The sequence below is a fragment of the Tiliqua scincoides genome, chromosome 1, assembly GCF_035046505.1.
Source record: "Tiliqua scincoides isolate rTilSci1 chromosome 1, rTilSci1.hap2, whole genome shotgun sequence".
In the NCBI taxonomy this organism is placed as follows: domain Eukaryota; kingdom Metazoa; phylum Chordata; class Lepidosauria; order Squamata; family Scincidae; genus Tiliqua; species Tiliqua scincoides.
Window position 1 is genome coordinate 129336940 of NC_089821.1, and position 24843 is coordinate 129361782.

At 42.6% G+C, this 24843-nt stretch overlaps 1 protein-coding gene across 1 annotated transcript in view; it reads left to right on the forward strand.

The window, feature by feature from the left end:
- Positions 1-24843, forward strand: part of SPAG16 (sperm associated antigen 16) — a 521477-nt gene that overhangs the window by 333165 nt on the left and 163469 nt on the right. The window contains exon 14 of the mRNA XM_066622076.1: positions 24361-24426. Coding sequence (XP_066478173.1) covers positions 24361-24426 — 66 coding nt within the window. The remainder of the gene's footprint in view (positions 1-24360; positions 24427-24843) is intronic.

Consider the following 24843-nt stretch of genomic DNA (forward strand, 5'->3'; position numbering starts at 1 on the left):
AAAGCCTAAATTTGGCCTCCAGGACCTCCCAGCTACACTTGCCCACGTCGTTGGTGCCGACGTGCACCACAACCGCTATCTCTTCCCCAGCACTGTCTACCAGCCTGTCTAGATGAGAAGTGATGTCTGTAACCTTCGCACCAGGCAGGCAAGTCGCGTTGTGGTCCTCACATCCGTCGCAAACCCCCCTCTCTATGTTTCTAATAATCGAATCCCCCACTAAAAGAAGCCCCCGACCCCCCTCCCGCCGAGGAGTATCCTGAGTGCGTTCGGATACTGGCCCGTCCCCTGGAGAAGGGGTCCCCCCCAGGGAATTGTTTCCCTCCTCTCCAGGATAATGTCCTCCAGCCCTGAGACTTCCCACCTGGGTAGCTGAGGAGCTGCACGCCTGAGGTTGGAACAAAGCCTGATCACCCCTGGAAGTCTCCCCAATAGTCCTTCTCTGCCTGCCTCTGTTTCTCCAGGTCAGCCACCAAGGCTTCAAGGGAGCGGACGTGTTCCCTGAGACCCTGGAGCTCCTTGCACTGAGGACACACCCATGACTTATGCCCCAGAGGCATATTGTCATACATATGGCACTTGATGCAGAACACCGGATACCCCCCGCCCTGCTGCTGGCTGTCTGACTGCATAGCTTTTTTTTGTTTTTATTTAGGGGTACTTAAAAAACCCTACACTGGTTAGCAGCCCGCTTCTCAAGGGAAGAGAAGGGTGATGTCTGGGTCCCTGGCTTCCTCGCCCTGCTGCTGAATTCGCCCAGATGCTAAACTTGTGGTGCCTTATCTGGCACTTAGTTCCCAGAGGCACTGGGTGTCCCGGAGGCCACGGGCGCTCCTACAGAGAGGCTCACGCGGTGGCAGGCCCTGGCTTTATACCCCTAGCTAGCTCCTCCCCCCCTCCCTCCTTGCTAATTGAAAGGGGGGCTGGTCTTCCCAGGTGAGATTACAAAAGCTCAGGAAGACAAAAGGCTGTTGATGGGCTTAATCCACTCTGCAGGCCCCTGAATGGGTTGCTTGGATTAGCCTAATAGGGCTCTTATCACCTCCTAAAGGTCAATGACTATGCTAAATTGCCCTGTCTGGTTGGGAACTGGCCCTTCCTAGGTTCTTACCCTCCTAGTTCAGTTCTCTTAGGCTGGACTGTTTTTTAACCTCAAGCTAGTTTTTAATTTGAGTTTGTTTGTTTATTTATTGCTGTCACCTAGATCCTGTGTCCCAATTTACTGAACTTTTGAGGTTATGTTCTAACTTAGATTAAGTTTAACTTGGGTTAAGATCCTGTGACTTACTTTCACTTTCCATAGGGCTCAATACATTCCTCAGCTTGGAGGGATGGACTTCCTTCTTGGGTGTTTTTGGGGGGCTGCTTTGGATGGTTGGATAGGAACCATTCTGGTGTCATTGGATTCCTCTCGACCTGCTCATTCTGACACACTAAGGCATGTTCCCCTACTCATGAGTAAATGCGCAATATGACTCGGTTTCACTTCCCATAGGGCTCCATGCATTTTTTTTGTTTCCGTTTTTGGGCCATAACTTTTGTTGAAAACTAGATATTTTACCCTGGTTTTCTGCATTGCATTCTGCTGGAAATTCCACATCCAACGATATATAGCATGATGGGGTTACTTCTAACCTTCGCAATGTTACAATGTTGGGTCATTTGTTGTGTGGGGCGGATCGTCCCCGCCCCTCACTAGCTACACCACTGAGCAGCCTGATCCTGGGGATCATGCCGCTGCCTCCTCCCTGCCTCCTGGCTGCCCCCGCCCCTAAAGGGGGCAGAGGCCAGTGCCCACAGGCTGGGGCGTCGTGATGCCCCAGTCTGAAAAACCCTGCATTAGAAAATTGGAGAGAGACAAAAGCCAGCCAACACCTGAAAATCCAAAGAATCTCAAGTTCCATACCATTTGCCAACTTCTTGCTAGGTATTATTACCTTAGAAAGCCACAGAGACACAAGAGACTTAATTTTGGATACAAGTTTAGATGTTTGTATGTTAGGATCAGATGTTAGTGTGCTTTTTACTTCCCCACTCAAATGAAAATTTTTCATATCTATTCGTAGCATTTAAATGCAAAATAGTCTATTCTGCAGTCCACCATCACATCCTATAACATTTCTTTTCTTAAGTGTTCTTAAATTGTTGCATTCAGCTTTGGCATGCCATTTCTAAAACATTTTCATAACAAATCACGTAGTGTGCATTTGTGCTTTCTCCAGAACCACCCAGTCTGTTAATTCTGTTGAACTGAAAGTGAGAGGGAGAGAAGGTGAGTGGTGTCATAGCAACATGGTGACTTGGTAGTGAGAACTACAGGGATTGATCTTATACCCTGTCATGTCCATGGCAGTATCCCCCCTTTCCCCCGGGTGGTCTGGGGCTAAGGGATGTAGTGGGCGTGGTGCGACTGACTTACCCCTCTGAGGGATGGACCACAGAGACCTTTCACTGGCTTGGCAGAGGCTATTTATTCTAGTAAGTGATTTGATGTTCACTGGACTTCCTTGTTATGCCACAAGGGGTCAGCGTTCACATCCAAGGTTTAACAGAAGTTCCAGAGAAGGTGGATGTCATGACCCTGTCTTGAGCCTGAGCGTCTGGTTAGTCTGCTTAGTCTGCTTGTTGGCGACTGGAAGCTCCCCAGTGGGTTGTGTCAACTGCCCAGGTGTTGCCCCCTGTTCTTAGGGCCTCCTCCCTCTTTGACCCCCTGCCTGGTGGGGAGGGGAGTTGCTGGGGTGTTGTGCCACTCTCACCAGTGCAGTGGGCAGCACCCCAGAGGTCTGGCCCGCTCCTGCCTTCCCCCGACTCGGGGGGGGGGGCAATGTTCCAAACAGAGGAGTGAATTCCATCCCTCCCCGGTACCGGACAGGCAGAGTAAAGGTACTGGGGATGCCATAGCTTCCCCCAGCTGTCCTCTAGGAGCCTGGGCCCAATGAAGAGCAACCTTTCTCTCTGGCTGCTGGGATCCTTATGAACCCAGGAGCCAGCCTAGCTGGCCGCACTCCTTCTGGTCATGTGACTGGCCTGAGCTCTCTTGGCCAGGGTCTGAGTCACCGTGACCCTACTCACTGGGAGACACCCTGCCTGGGGGCTGGATCCAGGCAGTACTTGTTTGGTTCCCCTACTTCTGAGGAGCCTCCTGCTCCTGAGTAACCCCTTGCTCCCGAGGAAGCCCATGTTGCCAGCCCTGGTGACATACCCATTTCCCCTGCACAACTCATCCTGCATAACTCATTGCACTAGTGAGTCACAGGAATAAACTGAAAGCATTTGCAATTAAGAGCCCAATCCTATCCAGCACAGGAGCAATGCATCCAAATGGCTACTGCTGCATTCTGTGTTGCAATTGAGTAGGCTAGAGGGAAAGGAAATATTTGTCCCCTTACCCTGAGTGAAGCCCCAGCCTGCTGAATGGGGCTTCTCGAGTCTGTGCAAGCTATTTCGAGGGGTAGAATTCAGCAGAGGAGGCCCCTGCTGGTCCCACCCTTTCCCAGTCCTGTCCCTCCCTCCACCCATGAATGCTTCCCCCATGCCCTCCCACCACTCTTCCCATACCCCTGTGCCACTCAGCACTTACCTCATCTTTACTGGTGTCTTGGGCTCCCACGGTGGCATTGACAGGGTAGTGCATCCTCCCCGCCAGTGCCACTTACTCCTTGGGTGGCGCTGTGGGTGCAGCACCAGTGTTAGGGCAGTGCAGGATCAGGCTGCCCCTCTGTTCCCTGTTGCATCTCCAGTTTCTGCCTTCTGACCTATCCAAGGCTCTGCCATTTGGCCCTGTCCAATGACCAGATGTTGGCACCCCTTCCCTTTCCCTCCTAGCTGGAGCCTGAGTACTTAGGAAATCCAAAGTTGCAACAAATGGTGTCGGAAATTCTGCTGTGACATAGCAGCTACATGATGATTATGATGAAATTATCTACAGTTTTGAAGATATGGGCAGGTTGGGATAAAGCAATATCTGAGTGGGAGAAATTTGTGGTGTTCTGGAATAATAGTTATCAAAGAGAAAAATACACATTTGGACACTCCTGGTTTTTTAAATGTATTTATATCTTATTTGTGTCATTGAAAATTGCCTTGTATGAATGCTGTTTCTACTTTGATGAAAAAGGTTGGTAACCCTAGCTACATTAAGCAAATCCAGGTATTTCCTTACCAGATGTTGACATGCAGAGTTCACAGTGATTGCTGAAAACGCTTATCACAGTAGGCCTAAAAAAACCATCTCATGCTGAACAGAATGCCAAGCTATATATGAAGCTTGATTATCTAAGCCCCTCATTCTCTGGCAATAGCTTGCAGCACCCGTACTTGAAACTAATTGCTGCAGAGCATGGCATTCACTAGCACAATACACAGGAGGAATGAGGAGCTGCCAAGAAGGCTCCATTGACTGATCCGCCGAGACCTTGCTGTTCCTTCCTGTCGGCTTGTGGCTTGCAGTTACAGCAAATATGTGCTGGTAAGCACTGCTTGGGTAGTTGTTTTAGTGTTTTAATTTTTCCATAGATTCTATATATTTCATTTCTGTCCTATGGCACAAGTACAGCATTCTTGTCCGCAAGGAAAATACATAAGTGTATTTTTCTAATGAGGGCACTTTACACGCCAGCCATTTACTCAGTTAATTGAGGTTCCATCCTCTCCTCCTCCTGCTTCCAGTGGTTTATAGTGAAGAAACAATCTCTCAAACCAAATAACAAATATTACTGGGATGAAAAAGAGCAGGATTTCACAATTTGAAACTGCTGTTTTGAGTTTCTTAAATGAATAACTAGAATAAAGGTACAAAGCCTGATTCAGCATTATTTTAGAATGAACTGGTAGTGTGGTTCCATGGTATTGAAGACAGGGAATGTAAGTTTAAATCTAAGTTTAGTCCTGGCCTTGGTCATCTGAGGGCCATATAGCATTCACAATGCTTGCTGAGGGCTGGAAGTGATGTCATTAAGCAGGAAGTGATGTCATTAAGCAAGTCATGACAAAAAGCACTTTTTTCTCTTACCTAGGAACTCATTAGCTGCAAATAGAAGAGAAAATATGCAAATCTTGATCATATTTGCAAGATATGGGATAGCCCAGTTATCATGTGCACTGCCTTCAGCAGTAACACTTTGGCACAGCTTAGCAGCTGAGAGCAGCTAATGGTGTTGCTGGGAGAGGCTGACGAACAGATAAAGAACTTCCGTGGGCCGCATCCGACTCCTAGGCCTTATGTTTGATACCCCTGTCCTAGCATAAAGTGACACTGGAGTTAGCAGTTAATCATTCTTGGTTAGATTTCTGGAGATCATAGAAACTGCACATGCAAGTTTGCTGAACTTCTGTTTATTCTGTTTATTCATAACTTTTTTCACTCAAGTACTGGTATATACTAATGAACAAAAAGGAATTTTGATGTGATGGTGCACATTTGTGTACATTGGCAACCTGAAACTAAAAAAAAAGATATAAATGAGGAACTGAAGGAATCAAAAACTACCTATGGCATATTGTGAATGCACCAAGTATGAAATTAATTTTTAAAATGTTCCATATTAAAACCAAAGAAAGGCCAAACATTGCACAAGGCAGAGCTAACCCACTTAAATATTTATCAAATTACCAAATGGAACAAGGGAAATTCATTCATCTCTTCTCTGAGGGAGTAAGACACACTGCAGGAAGCTAAGCAGGCTCAGAGCAGTAAGTGTTCTGGATGGAGGACCACCTGGGTAGAGTAGAGGTACGTGTAATAATTAACGCAGTAAAATGCTGCATACGTGCCAGATAATTCAGCAATTATCCATTCCAAATAAAACTCCTTATGTTGCATCGTATGCCCTGTCAGAATGTTCCCCAACATTTGGCAGAAACTTTTCAGGCAGAATGGAATGTAGACATGTGGACAGCAGACTCCACCAGGCATGCTACACAGCACCCTGCATGCCTTTCAGTTCTCATCCAGGATTTTGGCAGTTTTATCTCTAGAAAGCATAAAAAGAGAAATATCCTTCAATTGCCCTTTCTAACTGCATTGCGAGACACTAATTGTAGTTATTCGATAAAGTGCTATTGACTTTAGCTGTAAAAAATAATTGTTAAAGTAACAGAGGACAAGGGTAGAACTTATTACAATAATTGTCTACAATTAATTTTTTTGTAGTATTCCATTTTTAAAAATGGCACACTAATAAAATAAATGTTTTGATTTTCCAACATGATAATTATGGTTACCTGTAAATAATTTCTTCTTAATAGAAATGCTTGATTAGGTTATGGCAGAGGTTGTCAAACTGGGGTGTCATGACACCCCAGCCTGAGGAGCTCTGTCTTTGCCCTTTCTGAAACCTGAAGCAGGTTACAATTTTTATTATTACATTTTCTGAGGCTTGGGAAGCCTTGCAGAGACTTCCATGGGACTCCCTGCATCACTGAGAGACTGTAGCTGCTGCCAGTAGGTAAAACAAAGCCCCAGTCACCCCTAGCAGCGGTACAATCCTGGGAATTATATCACTGCATTCCCCCCTCCTCCGCAAAAACTTACTGCATCTCCTGAACTCCTGGAAAGTTTGGGAACCGCTGGATTATGTTACTAAATATAAACTTAAAGAATGCAAGGATAAACCTAAGTTTGGGCATAGATAATATATATTATAGGGCGACCTCTCCATGCTATGGGAATTCCATGCAACTTGATGTACACCTGTCCTCTTCCTTGCTGGTTTTACACTGGAGATTGAAGACCTGACTTCTTCAGGAGGCATCTGCTGAGTCAACAAAATGGATCATCAATGGTACAAGGAATGCAAGAGAGTACAAGGAGACGAGGGGAAAGATGAGAAGTTCTGTCTTACAGAAATTGCATTTGAAATGACTGTGAAGCATTCTGAGCAAAAATATCAGTCAGACATATGGGACTGAATGGAGGGTGAAAGTTCTGAAGCAGCGAGGTAGAACTGGGCATCATCAGCATACTGATTTTACTGAATGTTATGAGCAGAGAGAGAGAGAGAGAGAGAGAGAGAGAAGTGGGAGTTCAAGAACAGATCCCTGAGAAACCCCAGCAGAGAGAGGAGAAGCAGAACAAGAGTTCTATCCCCTCTGGTAATCCTGAAAGTAGACAGGCATGAAGAGAACCATCTGAATGACAGTTTGAGCTGCTTTGAATGCCCACTTGGGAGATTAAGTGGAATATAAATTTGTAAATAAAATCAATAAATAAGACAGAATCACACAGCACAATCCTATGCTTGTCTACTCAGAAATAAGTCAATGGAGCTTACTCCCAGGAAAAGGAATATAGGATTTCACTCATAGACACTTAAGACATAAAGGGAGTTGAGTAACAGAGAGAGATCAGCTGTGTCCAATGCAACAGAAGGATAAAGATGGCTGAGATCAGTATAGGGACCTTCTGGTTTGTCAGCAAGGAGAGCACTGGTGACTTTTGTGAGACCAGTTTCACAGTAGTACTGGGAGCAGGAGCCAGATTGAAGGGACTGAAAGCAGAATTAGAGAATAGCACACTCTGTCTGCCCAATCAAGGCAGGGAGACTATGTGGCATATTCCAGGAGTTTAGAGGCAAAGGGAGAAAGGAGACGGGACAGTAGCCAGAAAGGGAGGATGAGTCAAGGAATGTTTTGTGTTTTTCGTGTTTTTTAGAATCGGAAAATAGTAGCATGTTTGAATGCAGTATGAAAGTAGTCAGAGTGGAGAGACAGGTTGATATGGTGGAGAAGAGGAACAATGCCAGGGTACATGGTAGCCAAAAGTCAGAAAGGGTTGGGATTAAGAGGACATGGGGGGTGGGTGTTCAGCAAGAACAACAACCACAAAATTGCTCCTGTACAAGAAAACAGATATAGACAGAATATTGTGGGTATACAGAAAATAAAAAAACAACACAAAAGTGGAGAGAAGAAGCGTATTTACTTGGTGAATTGCTTTAGCAACAGGAAAAGCACCTGGTGAGGACATGATTCCTCCTGAGATGTATAAGACCAACATTGAATGGTGGGCCCCTTTCCTTGCCAAATTGTTTACTTACATTAATGCCACAGGATTTTTCCCGGAAGGCTGGAGAAAGAGTATTATTTTTCCAGTTTATAAAAAAGGGGATAACCCCCAGAATTATCGCCCAATCAGTCTACTGGATATTAGTTCTAAGATTTACTGTCGTTATCTCCTTCTGAAGTTGGTTAAGTGGGTTGAGGAAAATGATATTTTGCATCAAGAACAAGCTGGGTTCAGGAAAGGCCATAGTACAGTGGACCAAATCTTTGTCCTTCATCATTTAATCTGTAAATATACAAGTAGGCCATTTAAATGGCTCTTTGCAGCATTTATAGATTTTTCTTCTGCATTTGATACAGTCCCTAGGGATCGTCTATGGGATAAGCTTGCTGGGACTAATATTGATAGGAGGTTGCTGCTTTTAATGCAAGAATTATATACCAATACCACCTTGAGGGTAAGGATAAGTGCAGATGGTAGACTGACGGAGGAAATTTGTTCTACCAAAGGTGTTAGACAAGGGTGTTTGTTGGCCCCACTTCTTTTCAATCTTTATATCAACAACATTGTAAATGTTCTAACTCATGCAGATCATTTCCCCCCCTCAATTGGAAATCATAAGATCGCAACCCTCATTTATGCAGACGACATTGTTTTATTATCTTTGAATAGGAAAGGGCTTAAGATAATCCTAAATAAGCTGCAAGATTTCAGTGTTTCGGAGCAATTGAAGGTGAATTATGCCAAATCCAAAATAGTGGTTTTTGGCAAGCATTCTCCAAAATTTAGTTGGGCTTTGGGTGATCGCAAGATTGAACAAGTTCCTGCCTTTAAATATTTGGGTGTATTCTTCGATGAAAGAAACAGCTGGAAATTCCAACTTCAGAATGTTAAAACTTTAGCACAAAAATCAAGTTATGCCTTATTAAAAATTTTCCATTCTAGAGGAGGCAACTTGGTAATTCCAGCTTTAAAGGTTTTCTCAGGGAGAGTAATTTCCCAAATGTTATATGGTATAGAGTTCTGGGGTATTAAACAGAACAACATATATATTCCCGAAGTTGCTCAAAATAAATTTTTGAGGCACATTTTAGCTGTTCCACCATCTACTCCGGCAGCTTTTCTTAGAATGGAGACAGGTATGGTATCTATTAAGGCCAGGGCTGCCGTAGCTATAATTTCTTATTACAAGAGAGTCCTGGACATGTCAGAAAATCATCTTCCTAAACTCTGTTTGGCTGAGCAGTGGAGAAGAGGAGGCTGGGCCACTCAGGTGCAAATGCTCCTAAAATCTAAAGCCCTTTCTACTGACATTTTTGTCTTTTCTGAAATAAAACAAATGCTAAGGGAATGGATGTTTAAACTGGATAATGATCAGGATTTAGATATAGTAAGATCTTCAAGTTTCTCCCAGTTGTACTGTTTCTTGAAACCAAGACACTCAAGAGTGCAATATTTATATTCACTAACCTTTGCCTCCTTGAGAAAGGCGTTCACTGAACTGCGTTTTCAAACCATGCCAACTGCAGTTCTAGATGGCAGATATGTGTCCATTCCCAGGCATTTGAGGCTTTGTATTTGCGGAGCAGGACAGATCAAAGATATTGTACATTACCTGCTTCATTGTCAGCTTTATCAAAATCCTAGGATAAGATTTTTGGAGCCTATTTTGGCTACCCTTCAAGGGGAGAACACACGAAATTGTATTGGTTACTTTCCGATTATGACCCATCGGTCACCTATAGCGTGGCGCTGTTTGCCAAAGCTGCCAGAACTATTCATGCCAACTATCTGGGGGAAATAGCGGTAGATTGTAAAGGAGATTCCTTAATATGATGGGTGTAGGTGCCTTTTGTGCTTGATTTTGACCTCATTTTATCATTTTATCATTGTTTGTATCTTTGATGTATTTTTGGATTTACATGTTTTATCTTATTGTGATGGCTATTAGCTAATACAATAAACAATCTTTGACTTTGAGCGTATTTACTTGTGTGGAAGCTGCTAAAACTTTGTTACCTAATAGTAGGTTTTATAACAATGATTGATTTGTGATCTCTGGCAAGCCTCCCTCATCTGACCACCTACTCAGACTTCCAACTGGGTTCCGTCTAGAGAAATCCCTAGGGAAGTTTGAATTTTGAAGAGATGTTCTCCCTTGCTGAGATGGGAATTGGTAATCAATTTTCTCCCTACCAGGCAAGATGCTTTTGCTCTGTCCACATTTACTCGTCAGTCTCCTTCCAGCGGAAAGTCTCCAGAAGTGCCAAGGGAGGGAGCACAATGATAATGGGGTTTACAAATCAATCTCTTTTATTGTTGTTAGAGTGGAGAACTGAATGTCAATGATAGAACAAGAAAGCCTTTGTGGAAGCCTATAGCTCTTCCTTAACAAGAAGAAAAAAACTCTAAAATAATTTTTTCAAGGTGCATTGACGTCTCATTGCTGTTGGGATGACACACAGTCACAGAGAAATCTTTCTAGGGGCCTACAAGTTATAATAGTGATTACAGCTCTGTGCTGCTGCACAGGAACAGTTGGTCAATCAGCAGAGTAAGATCAATCATAACTTGCCGTAGGTACACAACTGATATATAAATTGGAAGCAGTGCTCTTGCACATCCCACATTTCGTTGTCGGCTACTTAATTCTCTGGTTAGAGTTAGGATACATTTATGAGTGTTGCATGGGTACACAGCAGAGAACACAAACAATTCCAGAACAAAAATCAGTTTTGGGTTGCTGCAACATGGTGCTGCAACTCCTCCATGTACTGGCCCAATCCTGCCTAGCGCTAATTGCATTGTGCTTTGGGCCAGAGCTGGGGTGCTCAATTAAGCAAGACAAAGGGAAAGTGGAATTTCTCTGATCTTTTAAGCACTGGGGCTATGGAAAGGGAATAAGTAGGAATTTGCTGCAGATCAGCTATTCAATAACATTTCCTACATTCACCCAATCATAGTGTTTGCGAATGGGACAAACACACTCTTACCCCAAATGTCTAGTTTGGCCCTAAAGTGCAGTAAGAGGTAGGGGTTAGTAGCACATATATTGCTGAGCATTATTCAGTGCTGAGCTAAAACAGTCTCGGAGCATTTGCAAAGGATGCAAAAGGGATGAATAAAATGCAAAAGAGAAATGGTAAAAACTGTCCCTTGATAAAGAAACAGTTGATCATAAATTGGGATGCCTATGCAAATGAAGTAAATAATTAAAACCTCCAAGAGGAGCATTGACTAGGTTGTTGATGTCTGGCAATTACAAAAGCTGCATTTTTAATATGCATACATCTCAGGAGCCAGTAAAAATTAGTTCCCAGACTAATGGACTTGCCTTTCGTCCAAGGCAGAATTTTAATGAGAGTATTATTTATAGCAGAGCATAAGGAAGAGCATACTCCAACAAAGCCTTGTGGAATATTTGACTTCAGTATTTTGTTTGTTTCCATGTCAGTGCCTGATATTTTGACCTGTGACCTTCTGAGGGCAGAATTGTATGTCGTACAGGTGAAGGAGCAAAGCTCAAACCAGCCTTTGTAGTCAGCTATGCATATTATGTTTGAATTGTTTAACAAGTAATATATATTACCTACCACTTATATGGAATATATTGAATATTGAATATTGGTACTCAATACATTTGCTCAGTGCTGTTTGCTCTCAGTGAAAGTGAGAATGCAGAGCCAAAGATTTCTTCTTTTACCAGTATTCAAGTTTAATCTGTCTATTCCATCAAATTACTGGGTGGGTCAATCAGACTGCTCAATCTCTTTGTGTCATGAGCAGGCATGCCTGGGAGAAGGGGGAAAGGAAGCAGAATGCCCAGCGCCCAGGCTTCCAGGGGGCCCACGACATGACAAAAGAAACTATACAGCACAAAACGAATTTATTACAAAATAAATTTTGGTTCTTCAATTTCAGCCTATCCTGGGCTGCATTTCCACTACAGCTTTAATCCACTTTCAGTGCACTTCTACTACCCCAATGCATTCATTCATAAAGGGGGACTCTATAAAGCATTTATAGAATTTAAGAAGGTGGGGGCCCAATCAGGCATCTTGCCCTTGGCTCTATGCCAGCAGCCCTGTGATCAAGGATGGCCCAAAACAATCTGCCCAGTCGACGGCCCCTCTATTCCACCCCAGTGTTCTCCTAGTATATCCTGCACATCTTGTTTTGTCCAATGGAACCATGTGATGAAAGAGACTTTCAAAGTCTCTCAAACTTCAAAACAACCACAGATATGAAGGTTGGCTGTGGTATTGGTTTGAGTAGAGGGTTGTTGGCTGAGGACAATATGTGTGATTTTTAAGGCTAATATTCTAAGCCCTGTATGGGCGCAATCCAAACCTGCGCTGGAGCAGACAAGCCAGGAGGCTTGCACTGCATCCAACGTGGGCTTCTGGCCATCAGTGGCTCAGCCAGAGGCAAGGGGAAACGCTTCCCCTTACTCCTGGGTAAGGGCTTCTGGCACCAATGGGTCTCCTCAGACCTGCGCCACCTCTGGAGGTAGCGCAAGTCCGAGGAGAGTGGAGCGGCTTGAAGCCACTCCGTTCACTGCGGATATGGGGGTTGGGATCTGGCATAACTGCCGGGTCCCAGCCCCGGTCCCAGACCCGCCCTGGCTCCCTGCCCGCCCGCCGCAGGGCCGCCCATCGCCCGCCCTCCCCCGCCCAGAAACACCTCCCTCCCACCTCCTCTCCGCCCCCCATGCCTACCTTTGCCACTTGTGTCGGCGTGTTTGTGCCAACACATGCAGCGATGAGCCGCCGCGGAGGCTTCTGCCGGCCTCCGCACATTGGCGCATCTACATGTGCTGACACGGCTTCCTCCCACGGAGGCACAAATGTGCTTTACGGCACATTTGTGACCCTCCTATGCCGGCCCAAGGGACCTTGGGCCGGCATAAGGCGCAGTTAGGATTGTGCCCTTAGTTGGGAGTAAGACTAACTAAACTCAGTGGGATTTACTTCTGAATAAATATGCTTAGGATTGGGCTGTATGTGTATAATTTGGTGTCATTATCAGCCTGATCCCATACATGTTTGTTTAGAATCAAATGCTACTGTTTTCAGTGATACTTGGTCCCCCAAAAGTGTGCATGGATGATTGTCATTTCATTGCATTCCATTTACTCTCCGGTGTAGAACCATTCTGCTAAAATGTATTGTGCAAAATCCTTATATGATTCAGGTATTTTGCTTCTGTCATACATCTGCCCAGATGGAACGTTTTAAGAGAAACCATGGCACAGTATCACATCCTAATTGTCAATAGTCCATGTTATAGACCAGTCAATGCAATCGCCACACTGAACAAGGGCAAGAGTTTTTCTTCAAAAGAAGCTCCCAGAGGTTTTACTTGCATTTACAAATGCTTTAATTAATACACTATATAAAAATGTATGAAGGGACGCATAACATCTCAGCCAGAGTTATGCTTCACTGAACACTTTTTTGACCTTCATGGTTAAATTGTAGATACAAAAGCAGTTTTTAAAGCTTTAGTATGTGCACAGTTGAATTGTTTCCTCTGCAGTTACCATACCCAGAAAAAAAACACCAAAATGCAATAGTGAATGTGATTCCATTAAGCATATCCACAGCTGAAGCTATTTAGAGCTGTTTAGAGCCCCCGCAGGCAGGCAAACGTTAAAAAATGAGGATGATTAGGGCTCATTTGCATATTAAAATGATTTTAATTAAACACAGATTTTGCAAATATTCTAGGGCTGTGATCGATCTTTTGTAGGCTGGCTTAGTTATTTATATGATGTAATGAAGATGCTAGCTTTAGTTAATAAGACTGTCTCTTAACCTGTGTCAATGAGATTATTTGGCTAACCGTGACTGCACACAGTGTTTGCAATAACCTGAATACCTGTGGATGGCATTTCTATCAACTACATAAAATGATGTGTCATTTCTCCTTTTAAAAACATTGTATGAAATTTAAACCCCTTTCAACAAATGGTGGTAAGGAGAAAGGTAAGATGTTGGCTTACATCTCGTTGAAGTTTAACTTGTGACTGAGTTGTATCACTTCAGACTATTGATGGGACTTGCATGACTGAATGTTCCTTCATACAAGACAATGCACATAGAAAACTAGTATGTCATATAGAAGTGTTATGTAGTCTCTTTTTCACATAGACTAACATAGTTAGTCACATAGGATATGAGATCCATGAATATTTTTTGCATGGAGAGTATTCCATTGTTGCAAGTATTCCAGTTGCAATCTGGAATGATAAAGACCTACAAGAGGGTTCCCTTCTCAGTGAGAATTAGGCCTTTCAGAGAGAGAGAGAGAGAGAGAGAGAGAGAGAGAGTTGTGTCCAGAAAAAGTACTAATTCAATGATTTTATTAAAAAGTAGGGAGCCATATTGAAACCTGTAATTTTATTTGGAATGTATTTACAGTAGATGGAACCTCCCTTCCCCAGAACACCCCAGTTGGTGCTCTCATTTGCTTATTATGATGGCTTCCTTAGTGACTACTTCATTGGTGAAAGTGCTAAATGAGAAACACTACAGAATCTGAGGTGAATGTTACAATTCTAGCTAATATTTCACTCACAGTGATCATCACATTCTTTTATATTAATTTGACAAGTGAGGGTTTAAAACTGTTGGAGGGGGGATACACCTACAATGGTACAATTGTATGGGTTTGATCCAAAACCTGTTTTGCATTGTTTCCCTTACAGTGGCTACAGAACCATTAACTAATATGTGAGGAAGAAGAGGAAAGAAAATCCACATGGGGCCTATGACCAGAGTTGAGGGTGGCACCTAAAGCAGTGGTTCCCAACGTTCTCCTAAGGAGGAGGGAACCACCTAAGTGCTTGTGGGGTGGGAGGATTACAGCAATGCAATCCCCAAGATTGCACTGCTGCTGGGGAAAAAGAGGGTTCCTGGCTTACCTGAAGGCAGTGATGGGGTCAGGAGGGTGTGGGGAGCCCTGCAGACAACTCTGCAGGGCTCCCCAAGCCTTGGGGGGGAAAAAGAAAAACACAATTAGAAGTCACTTCTGGTTTCGTGATCGGAAACCTGTAGTGACTTCTGATCACAGGTTTTTTTTTAATTTTCCAGGTTTGGGGAGCCCTGCAAAGGTGTCCGCAAGGCTCCCCACACCCCCAGACCTGGTCACTAGCTTCAGGAAAGCCTCTTTCTCCAGCAACAGTACGATTCTGGGGATCACATTGCTGCAATCTCCCTGCGCCCGCTCCTTAAGGGGCAAAACCTAAGTGCTTCCCTGACTGGTGGGTTGTGACTCCCCAATTTGGGAACCATTGTCCTAAAGACATTTATTTGTTTATTTAAATAAAAAAGGTGACCAAACCCTTTTTTCCTCAAATTGCATTAACTCAGAAATCAAGCTCTTCATGAAAAATCAGAAAGAAAACATTTCATCTTTTGAGTTAATATGCAAGTCAGATGAATTTGCCCTATCCCAACTATTCTTTCCACTGCCCCCCAACCAGTGGCATAGCTAAAGGGATGCAAGGGGTAGCAATTGTACTGGGCAACAAGCTTTGGGAGGGCAACAACCTGAGCTTGACACTAGTGGTCAAAATTGTGAAAACCTTGGTATTTTTGAATAATACCACCATGTTATAGACCTTTTGATGCAGAATGCAATGAAATAAACCATGTCAAAATAGATCTGTTCTATCAAAACATATAAGAAATAACCAGTAAATAAAAAACATGACTGCATTATGTAGCAGAACCTGGATTTTCTTAAGTCAGAACTGACCAATGAGACTGATTATTCCAAAAGCCAGTTAGATGTTATTATGGTACAGTGGGGAACCAATAACATGTTAATATGGGGGGAGCCTGGGGGAGGTGGCAGAGCAAGTGGGCAGTTTGCTGTTGGGGGAGGAGATGGATTTTCCCCCATTTTCACTTTTTTAAACTTCTGGGTGTGACATCACTTCTGCGGCATTATTTTGAGCTATGCACTGGGTTACACAATCATTAGCCACTGCCCCCAACTTGGTATTTTATTGACCACTCTAGCAGTGGCAGAAGACAGCAAGCAGCTACTGAGATATGTGTGGGATTCTTCCTCTTGGGCTTCTGTTGCTGTGGCACAAAAAGAGGCACTGTATTTTTCTTCTTTCTCTTTCTCCTTTGGGAGAAGGAAAAAAAGGACCCTGCTTGCTGTTTGCTTTCTTCTGCCACTGCTGGAGCAGTATGTAAAATGTTCATTTGGAGGCCAGGTGGGAAGAGCTGATGGGAAGGGGCAGGATCTTTTGAATGTGTCTTCGGTGCTCTGAAAGTTCTCCTTTGGACAGGAGGATCTCTGTCAAAGACTTGTATCCAAGCCCAGTTTGGGAGAACTTCACCAGCACTCTGATTGATGACTGTAACTTTTTAGCTAGGAACTAATTTACTGAGGAACTTTGGGACTAGTCACAGAAATTAACAACATCCTCTGAAAGATCCGACCTAGATGGTGCATAGCTGCCCATTTGGCAGGCATTCTTGGAATCCACTGTTTGTAAGCATGCTAGAGGCAACAAACCATTACCAGAAAAATAAGAAAATATGCGTGATGGTGTGATCAGAAGAGACATTGGCAAGCTCTCTGAAATTCCCCACAAATTGGCATGAATTTGACCAAAGATCTTCTGAAAATAAGAACTTGGACCATTGGTCTAACTCAATTCAAGGATCCAACCAAGCAGTTCCAGCACTGCCAATAGGATTGGGCAGTGGCAGCCCAATCCTGAGGTGCCTGGGGCACGTGGCTGCAGCGGCGCTGAGAACCTGCCGCAGGCAGCGTTTTGGGAGAAGGGGACTTTCATCCCCTTCTCCCAGGTAAGGGAAGCAGCCCTGCAATGGGTCCCATTTTGGGGCTGCTTCCCGTACTTGGGAGAAGGGGACAAAAGACTGAGGCGTGCAGGATGTGGTGCCAGCTGTTCTCGGTGCCACTGCAGCTGTTTGGATTGGGATCAGGATTGGGCTGTTATCCTGTGAAACTTACCTTCTCAGAAGTTGAAGAGGCGTACAAGGGAAAACAATTCCTCTGTCTACATGAAAGTGTTTAGAGACTGCACTACTTAAAATGCAAGTGTTGATAGAAGACTAAAACATAATTCACTTTTATCTGGAGAACAAAGCTGAACAGAAAAGCTTTTTCAACTTCCTCATTCATGAAACATTTATCTCGGCATCAGGTTATATTATAATACCACAAACGTGGCCTGTCAGCACTTCTATTATATACCCTTGATTTCAAGGCTTTAAATGAGAACCTTAAAGGCTTGCTTGAATTACTTTCACGTTCAGTATCTCAGCCGAGGAACATGGCTTATTTTTTTCCCTGCATTGCTAATTAAGAAAAGAACAGTTGGGATCTTCTTGGGTTGTTGGAGTATGCAGGGCAATAACTTTGCTCATGCTGTGTTCAGTGAGAGTTCAAAGGCCAGAACAGTACACATCTGTGAACCCGTTGAGAACTGGCATAGTATACAAAGTCTGGAAAACAATTAATACAGTCCCTGTAGTTGAAGAGACTAATGGTCTTTCTGGTTAGTCAAACTGGGCAGTTATTATCAAGACCTGGGAAATGAGAAACTTGATAGTAAACCAAATTATGGAGTTACGACTTGCCAGATATTTTATTTTTATTTTCCATTATTATTTTATTTTTCTTTTATTTATTAAAACTAAATCTTGCCTGGGTGGCATAGTTCACTTCAGTCATAGGCAAAACACTTTCAGGAGAAGAGGTGCAACGAATTCCTCTGGACAAAGTTGGCTTCTCTTTTAAAACTTTTGTGCTATTTAAAATCTTTCCAGTTTAGGCCTACTTTTTGCTAAGGCAGTCATCCAAGATGTGTCCAAGACGTACCACTTCAAACTAAAAGATAATCAGTACATTAAAAAATGCTCCCCATCAAAAACTAGGAAGAAGGTTTATCCTAGAACTCTCTCTCTGATGCAGTGATTTTCATCCAGTATGCCGCAGCACATTAGTGTGCCGTGAATGGCCTGCAGGTGTGCTGCAGGAATTTGGGGGAGGGTCATTTACTGTAAGGGCCATTGAGTGATGTTAGCCCCCCACCAGCAACACAGTGTGCTTTGTCAATTATCAAAAAGCTGATGTGCCTTGACAATTTTAGCCCCTGTCAGTGTGCCCTGAGATGAAAAAGGCTGAAAATCACTGCTCTGATGTAACACTCTTTAGAATGAGTCTTGGATGCTCCGACTGTTCCTCTTACCCTTTTCTGAGCACCCAAAAGTGAGTTGTGCTGTACTAACTATAGCCAGCATTATGGGACTGCTTTTTACGTTACAGTCTAGTTTACCACCTGAGCTGGCATGCACAGCCATCCTTGTGAGTAAGCCAAACTGAGAAAATTTTCTTTATGTGTAAGGTAGTATGAGAAGCCCACACTTCAGAAAGAAGATAGATGGGGGCTATGATTACATTTTATGGGTAGTATGGGTTGAAAACTCAAAGAAGTTTGCAATGAGCTAGCAAGAAGCGTCTTTATGGAGCTATGCTGTGGCACAGAGCAGTTTTTCATGGGCTTTGGCAAGTTGAATTCTAATAGAGATTATAGGAGGATGTCTCAGTGGGGAATGCAGGAAAGTAAAATTATTGCTATTGCTTCTGGTCTGTACTATAATCTAACACATTTTGAAGAACAACTAAGATGTAAATATAACACACAAGCACAGTGAACTCAGCTGAAAACCAACTTCACTGCTTATGGATATGCACTGTAATGAGCCCCTAATTATGGAACTGTTTTCTTTGAATAACATTGACATATAAGTTGCAGTGGTGGTGATGTCTCATCATGAAAGCTCAGCTACACATCTCTAGCCAACTGCAATATATCATTCAGCTGAATTTTAACACCTAAAATTGCATTGAACAAAGTCTATAAATAGAAACGTATGATTTTTCGGCACAAGGTTTCTTCCTTCAGAAACCAAAAATGGTGTGATGATTATTTTTCCAAAATTTTGTATGTATTTAAGATACATGTGGTTAAGTATAGTTTTAATTATAAATCTTCTCAGATTAAGAGTTGAAAAGAAACAAGCCAAGGAAATGGAAGAGTTTATGACATTTTTGGAATTGAAGGCAACACATAATGAAGTTGTTTCAATGATAGAAACAGGATTGGAAGCAGGAGTTGGACTTAGATTTGGATACTGGCAACATATAAAAGTCACAGTGTGTTTAAACCTTAGAGAGCTTCAAGAGTATTCTGCGTCATTGGCATGTTATTCAGTATGTTTTTGGAAATGTCTGAATAATTATGATATTGAAATATTATATTAAGCCATTTCTGCCCAACGTTGCAAATATGCAACAGGGATCAAATGTATACACCTGCAGGCTGGGCAAAAATGGGACAGTTGACTGGGTATAGAACCTCCCCATTCAACTTGGTTATCTAAAGGATGTAGCATATTAGCAAATATGTTTCAGAAATAATGAGGACATAAAAGCAGTTTTACAAATCTGAAATTTGGAGAGAAAAAAGTAAAGTGCTGTGTCCAGGGATAGCATTATATAAATAAACAAATCAAAGGACTGACAGTCCATTTAAGCAGGTGATACTGAAATGTGTGGGTTTTTTGTTTTAATGTAGTTTTGGCAGTTTTCTAAGCAGAGCTATTTCAGCAATGAAATATGACTCATGCGTATTCTACAGAGTTTGTTTCTGACCTTAGTAGTAGTACAGTATTATTTGGCAGCTATAGTACTCTATATTAACAGTGCAACCTGTTAAGCATCCATCCCACAGATATGGAACTACTTACAGCTTTCTGAAGAGGCAGTGGAGGGGTCTCTTTCTTTTCTTGGCTGTTTTTCTTTTTAGCTCTTCATGGCTTTTTGCTGGGTATTCTACATAGGCTTGACTTGCACATTATCAGAAGCCTGGCAAATTGATGTACTCCAAAAGTCCAAAATCCAACTTGTAGCTTGAATGCTTGCTAGGTACCAAGTCATGTATGCAAGTTGATTCAGAAGTAGTTGCCTGAAAAAAGGAAATAGTCTTCAATTATCCCTAGTCAGTGAATGCAGAATGCAAGCTAAGGCTGTGATCCTAAATATGTGTACCTGAGAGTAAGTCCCATTGAACCTACTTCTGAGTAGATATGAACAGGATTGTGCCGTAACTGTGTTTTTTTTTTTTTCTGGTGAGTAAGGTAGGATTACAGCCTAAGGGCACAATCCTATTCACTTTTCCAGTGCCAGTGCAACTGTACCAATGGGACATGTGCTGCATCCTGTGGTGGAGAGGCAGTCACAGAGGCCTCCTTAAGGTATGGGAACATTTGTTCCCTTGCCTTGGAATTGCATTGCGGCTACACTGGTGCTGGAAAATTGGATAGGATTGGGCCCTCAGTCTTACTGAACACAATAGACTTACTTCTAAGGTAAATAACACCATTTTCAACACCTCTGTTTGTCAGAGTTTTCTAGGAGAAAGAGAAATTTTCAGATTGGTCCTTAAAGATTTACAAATGGTACAAGTAGCATTGTTTAACTCACCAGAACAGTGTTGCAGTACATTTTAATTTACAAGATTGAGTTATGACACTGAAACAACAGTATTCCAGTACCACATTGCTGTTGCTGCTACAAAAATGCAATGTGAACTAACACTGTAAGCCAGTGGTCCTCAAACTGGGGTGTCGTGGTACCCCAGCCAGAGAGCCCTGCCTCTGTCACCTGAAGGGGTGGGAGTGGGTGAAGGCAGTGATGCAACCTGCTAGATTGCGCTGCTTTGGAAGGGAGTAGGGGCTTGCTGCCACTTACCAGAGCCTGCAGCAGCATCCTGGGGGTACAGGGAGCCCCCGTACCAGCCTCTGCAGGGCTCCCCAACATGCAGAGACCCTCAAAATCATGATTGCCACCACTTCCGGTTTTGCGTGGAGGCTGGTGCAGGGGCTCCCTGCACCCCCAGGAGGCTGCTGCAGGTTCTGGTAATTGTCAGTAAGCCCCTGTGTCCCTCCAAAGAGGAATGATCCTTTGGGTCGCGTCACTGCCTTCCCCCGCCCCCGCACACACTTACAGCAGCTCAAACTTGCTCTGAGAGTTTGAAAACCACTGCTGTAAATCTGCATATTTACTCAGGAGTAAATCCCACTGTGTTCAATGGGTTTTACTTCCAGGTAGTCGTACAAAGGATTGCAGCCCAAGATTATGAGGTTGACTACATGCTATCAAAGATCAGAGATTTTTTTCAGGATGTGCCACCTATCAAACATCTGATAAATATTCAGTAACACACTGCCTACCTTCTCCTAATATTTTCTTACCCTATTTAATGTGTCTACCAGTATCGACCCTGAGGTGCCTATATAATTACATTTCTTTCCTAAGTGTTAGCTTCAAGATAATGATTATTTAACTTTTATCAGGATCTTATGGTTGTAATTTGATTAGATTTAATAGGTTCTACCATCAGAGAATAAGGCTCATATGCAATTCCTCCTGTAGACAATGTTATGTAATGATATGTTGCAATAGTTTCTTTTAGTTTCTATTTGTAGGTATGCAGCTGCTTTGATGAGGGCATGATTCATTTGTGATCCATCAGCTGTAGTGCTTTTGCACCCAGATCCCAGAAGAAAGAGATGAGACCCCACTGTTTGGGCTGGCAACGATCTTTATGAGCAACAATCTTAATGAGCAACAATCTTTATTGATGATGAACACTGATGAACAAGGCTTTGCACTAGGGTGGAATTGAAATCCTGTGGAAATATCTGTCATTTCCAGTGCAAGTCATCCATTATCTGAGAACTCTGTCCTAGCCAAGCTGCAGGCTTCTGGTATTAACTTCTCCTGACTTTCACATCCAGCTGATATGCAGAGGGAGATCTGGCAACATTGTCATTTCCTCAGGACTATTAGCTTTGGGAGCTAGTCCAGCATGACTCAAGGAAACTTCCTGAGCCCAAGATCCACAAGGGGCTGGTATGGGGAAGCTCCCTTTCTTCCTCTCAGAATGCTCATCAAATGCCTTCCTGCACTGAATTTACCAGAAGAGGGCACTAACATGCCAAGGAATATCCCTGTCTCATATTTGTATACTGTATAGCAGTGTTTCCCAAAGAAACCACCTCATGAACCACTCCCCAACCACCACCACCTGCTTCCACCATACCTACTCCATGCAGAGCCCAGGATCAGCTGGCAGATTTGTGGAGCCTCTAGCCACCTGTGCTGGTGGCTTTGGAGTGCACTACAACAGCACACCTTTTGGGCTTCTGTAACAGGATTTGTGGCAGTAGATTGTGAGATCCACTGTTGTAGGCCCTCCATAGAATTGGGCTTCTCGAGTCTTCCCAGGACCTGTCCCAACAGAACTTAAATCTACTACCACGGTCTAGCTAGATCCATGGAACCATGAAGGCCTACTTCTAGGATCTGCCTTTCAGTTAGTACTTCCGTTATTTTTTCTCATTTTTGAGAAGCTAACTGGAAATGTAATATTATAAAAGGAGTGGTAACATTAAGGTATCCAAGATGGTTTCATATTAAGTTTGGACCATCATTCTAACATGAATTAGTTGGGTTCCAAAGTATGCATTATGCTCACAAAAGGTAAATGTAGTTAGAAGTATACTAGAAATAGTCGAGCCAAATTCCATTACAGGTTTAATCCAGACATTGATCCACTGAGAATTAAATGGCACCCTAAGACAATTAAATGTGCATAATTTAGTAGCCCTATCAATAGCTGGGAAAACCTCAAGTTATTAGAAATTTCCTTCCTTTCAAATGTAAATCTACAGCTAATGCAAAATGGTACATTAGCTTAGAGAACATTCCTTAGCAAGGACTAATATTTCTTTAATTTTAGCTTATAAACTTGATTAGTCAGGAATGTTTAAAAATGACAATATCTACATAATGGACTAACTCTACTGCATCATTCATGGCTGCAGTATCTACATTGTTTAAGTAAATCGTTTTTGTGATGGCAGTTATTCAAGGAACTGTAGATATGTGGGTAAGCTGAACTGAATAATACGTAGCTGCATTAGGAAAAGTCAGAGTCTTTCCAAGCTCAGTGTTAATTGGAATTGTGTGGCGTTACTTTTTCTTCAAAAGTTTCAAGTCAAACTTCAATTATCAGGCCATGTTTTCACAACTGGAACCACAGTCTTAATAAACTCTCCTTTCTTGACCTGAAGCAAATTGAGATTAGGTATTGTATAGTAGTAGGTTGCAAGCTTTTTAATGTTGTAGACCTATCTCAATACATGTTTCTAGTTGTTAATGTAGTTGAGTTTGTTTGGCCTCCTGATGCAGTTTTCTTTGCATTCCTTGTGTCTTTTTCATAATGAATAAAGGAAATGATGTTATGTGCTAATTAAAATGACTTGAATCATTCACAGTTAGGGAAGTAAGAGTTAGTAGTGGTAAAATAAATTAACTGTATACTTATTGCAACCAGTACCTTGGCTATCCACTGCAATTTAAAAAATTAGCTTTAGTCCATGAATTACATGAGTATTCCGATCTAATAGTTAATAATGGAAGATTTATAGCAATCTTTGTCCTCATAAAATACCAGTTATTTCCCCCTTAAATATATACTTCACTCTAGCTTCTCTTTATTACTTGGATACAACCTTATTATTCATCATTGTTTTGACACAGTCCTCTTGTCTTTTTGAAACTGAATATGTGACTTTGGCTGTACAACGTATTTCTTCAGAGTCATAGTTAGTGCATGGTATTTATGCTTCTCAAGATTTGAGAAATCAGTCAATCTTCTCCTAAGGGCATACAAACAAGTTTCATTTTGGAGCTCTCATTGCAGTTTCTTTTAAGCTCATTCCTATCCCTGGCTGTTTCATTTGAGGGGTCCCAATTCATGTTCAGATTTCTATTCATTTTCTTTTCCTAAAAATCTTATTTTTAAACTTTTTTTTGCCACTGTAGCAGCCTTTTTAACCCACACTACCCTAGGATACTTGTGCTCCAAGCTACCTCCTCATGTAGGCCTGCCTAATTTTTAAATTGCAGGCATTTCATAACAAAGGAACATTTCAACACACTTTTTGTAATGCATGCATGTCTGTCAGACATTTTCCGCCCCTGATTTCTGTAGTATCTTTATAGAATTGCAATAGATTTTATTTTATGTTAAAGAAGGTAGTGTATTACATTTTAAATATAAGTAATTCATGCTTGGCTCACTTTAGGCACAATGCTTCAGACATTTGTTTTCAGTGGCTTGTTTTTTTAGGTGAAATAATGAAATCAGACTCTAAAGGTTTATCAGGATGTGTAGCAGCTTATGCAACTTATCTGATTTGTTATTCTAATTTTTGTTTTTCCAATTTTTGTTTTTGCAGGGGCTCTGTGCTCAGACATTCTGTGGTCACCTGCATTCCTGCAATCATGCCACATTCAACATGAAGGTAATGATGCAAAAATGATTGTAGCCCAAGGGCCCAATACTATCCAACTTTCCAGCTCTGGGGTAGCCACAGTGCAGCCCTGTGGTAAGGTAACAAATGTTCCCATACCTTGAGAAGGCCCCAGTGACTGGCCATCCACCATAGGATACAACGCGCACCCCACTGGCACAGTTGCACCAGCCCTGGAAAATTGGATAGAATTGGGCCCCAAGTTGGCTAACTATACGGTATATTCAAACAACATTACAGACAGGTATATCATCTACAGAGATGCTGTATACCGTCGTCAAGAGGCCACTTACACCTTATGCATCCGGAGAAATAGAGGGTGAACACATTACCGCTAAGTTAAACTTCCATTTCTAATTTTTAACGTAATAATAGTGATTTGGGAAGGGGCAGGCAAACACCCCACCA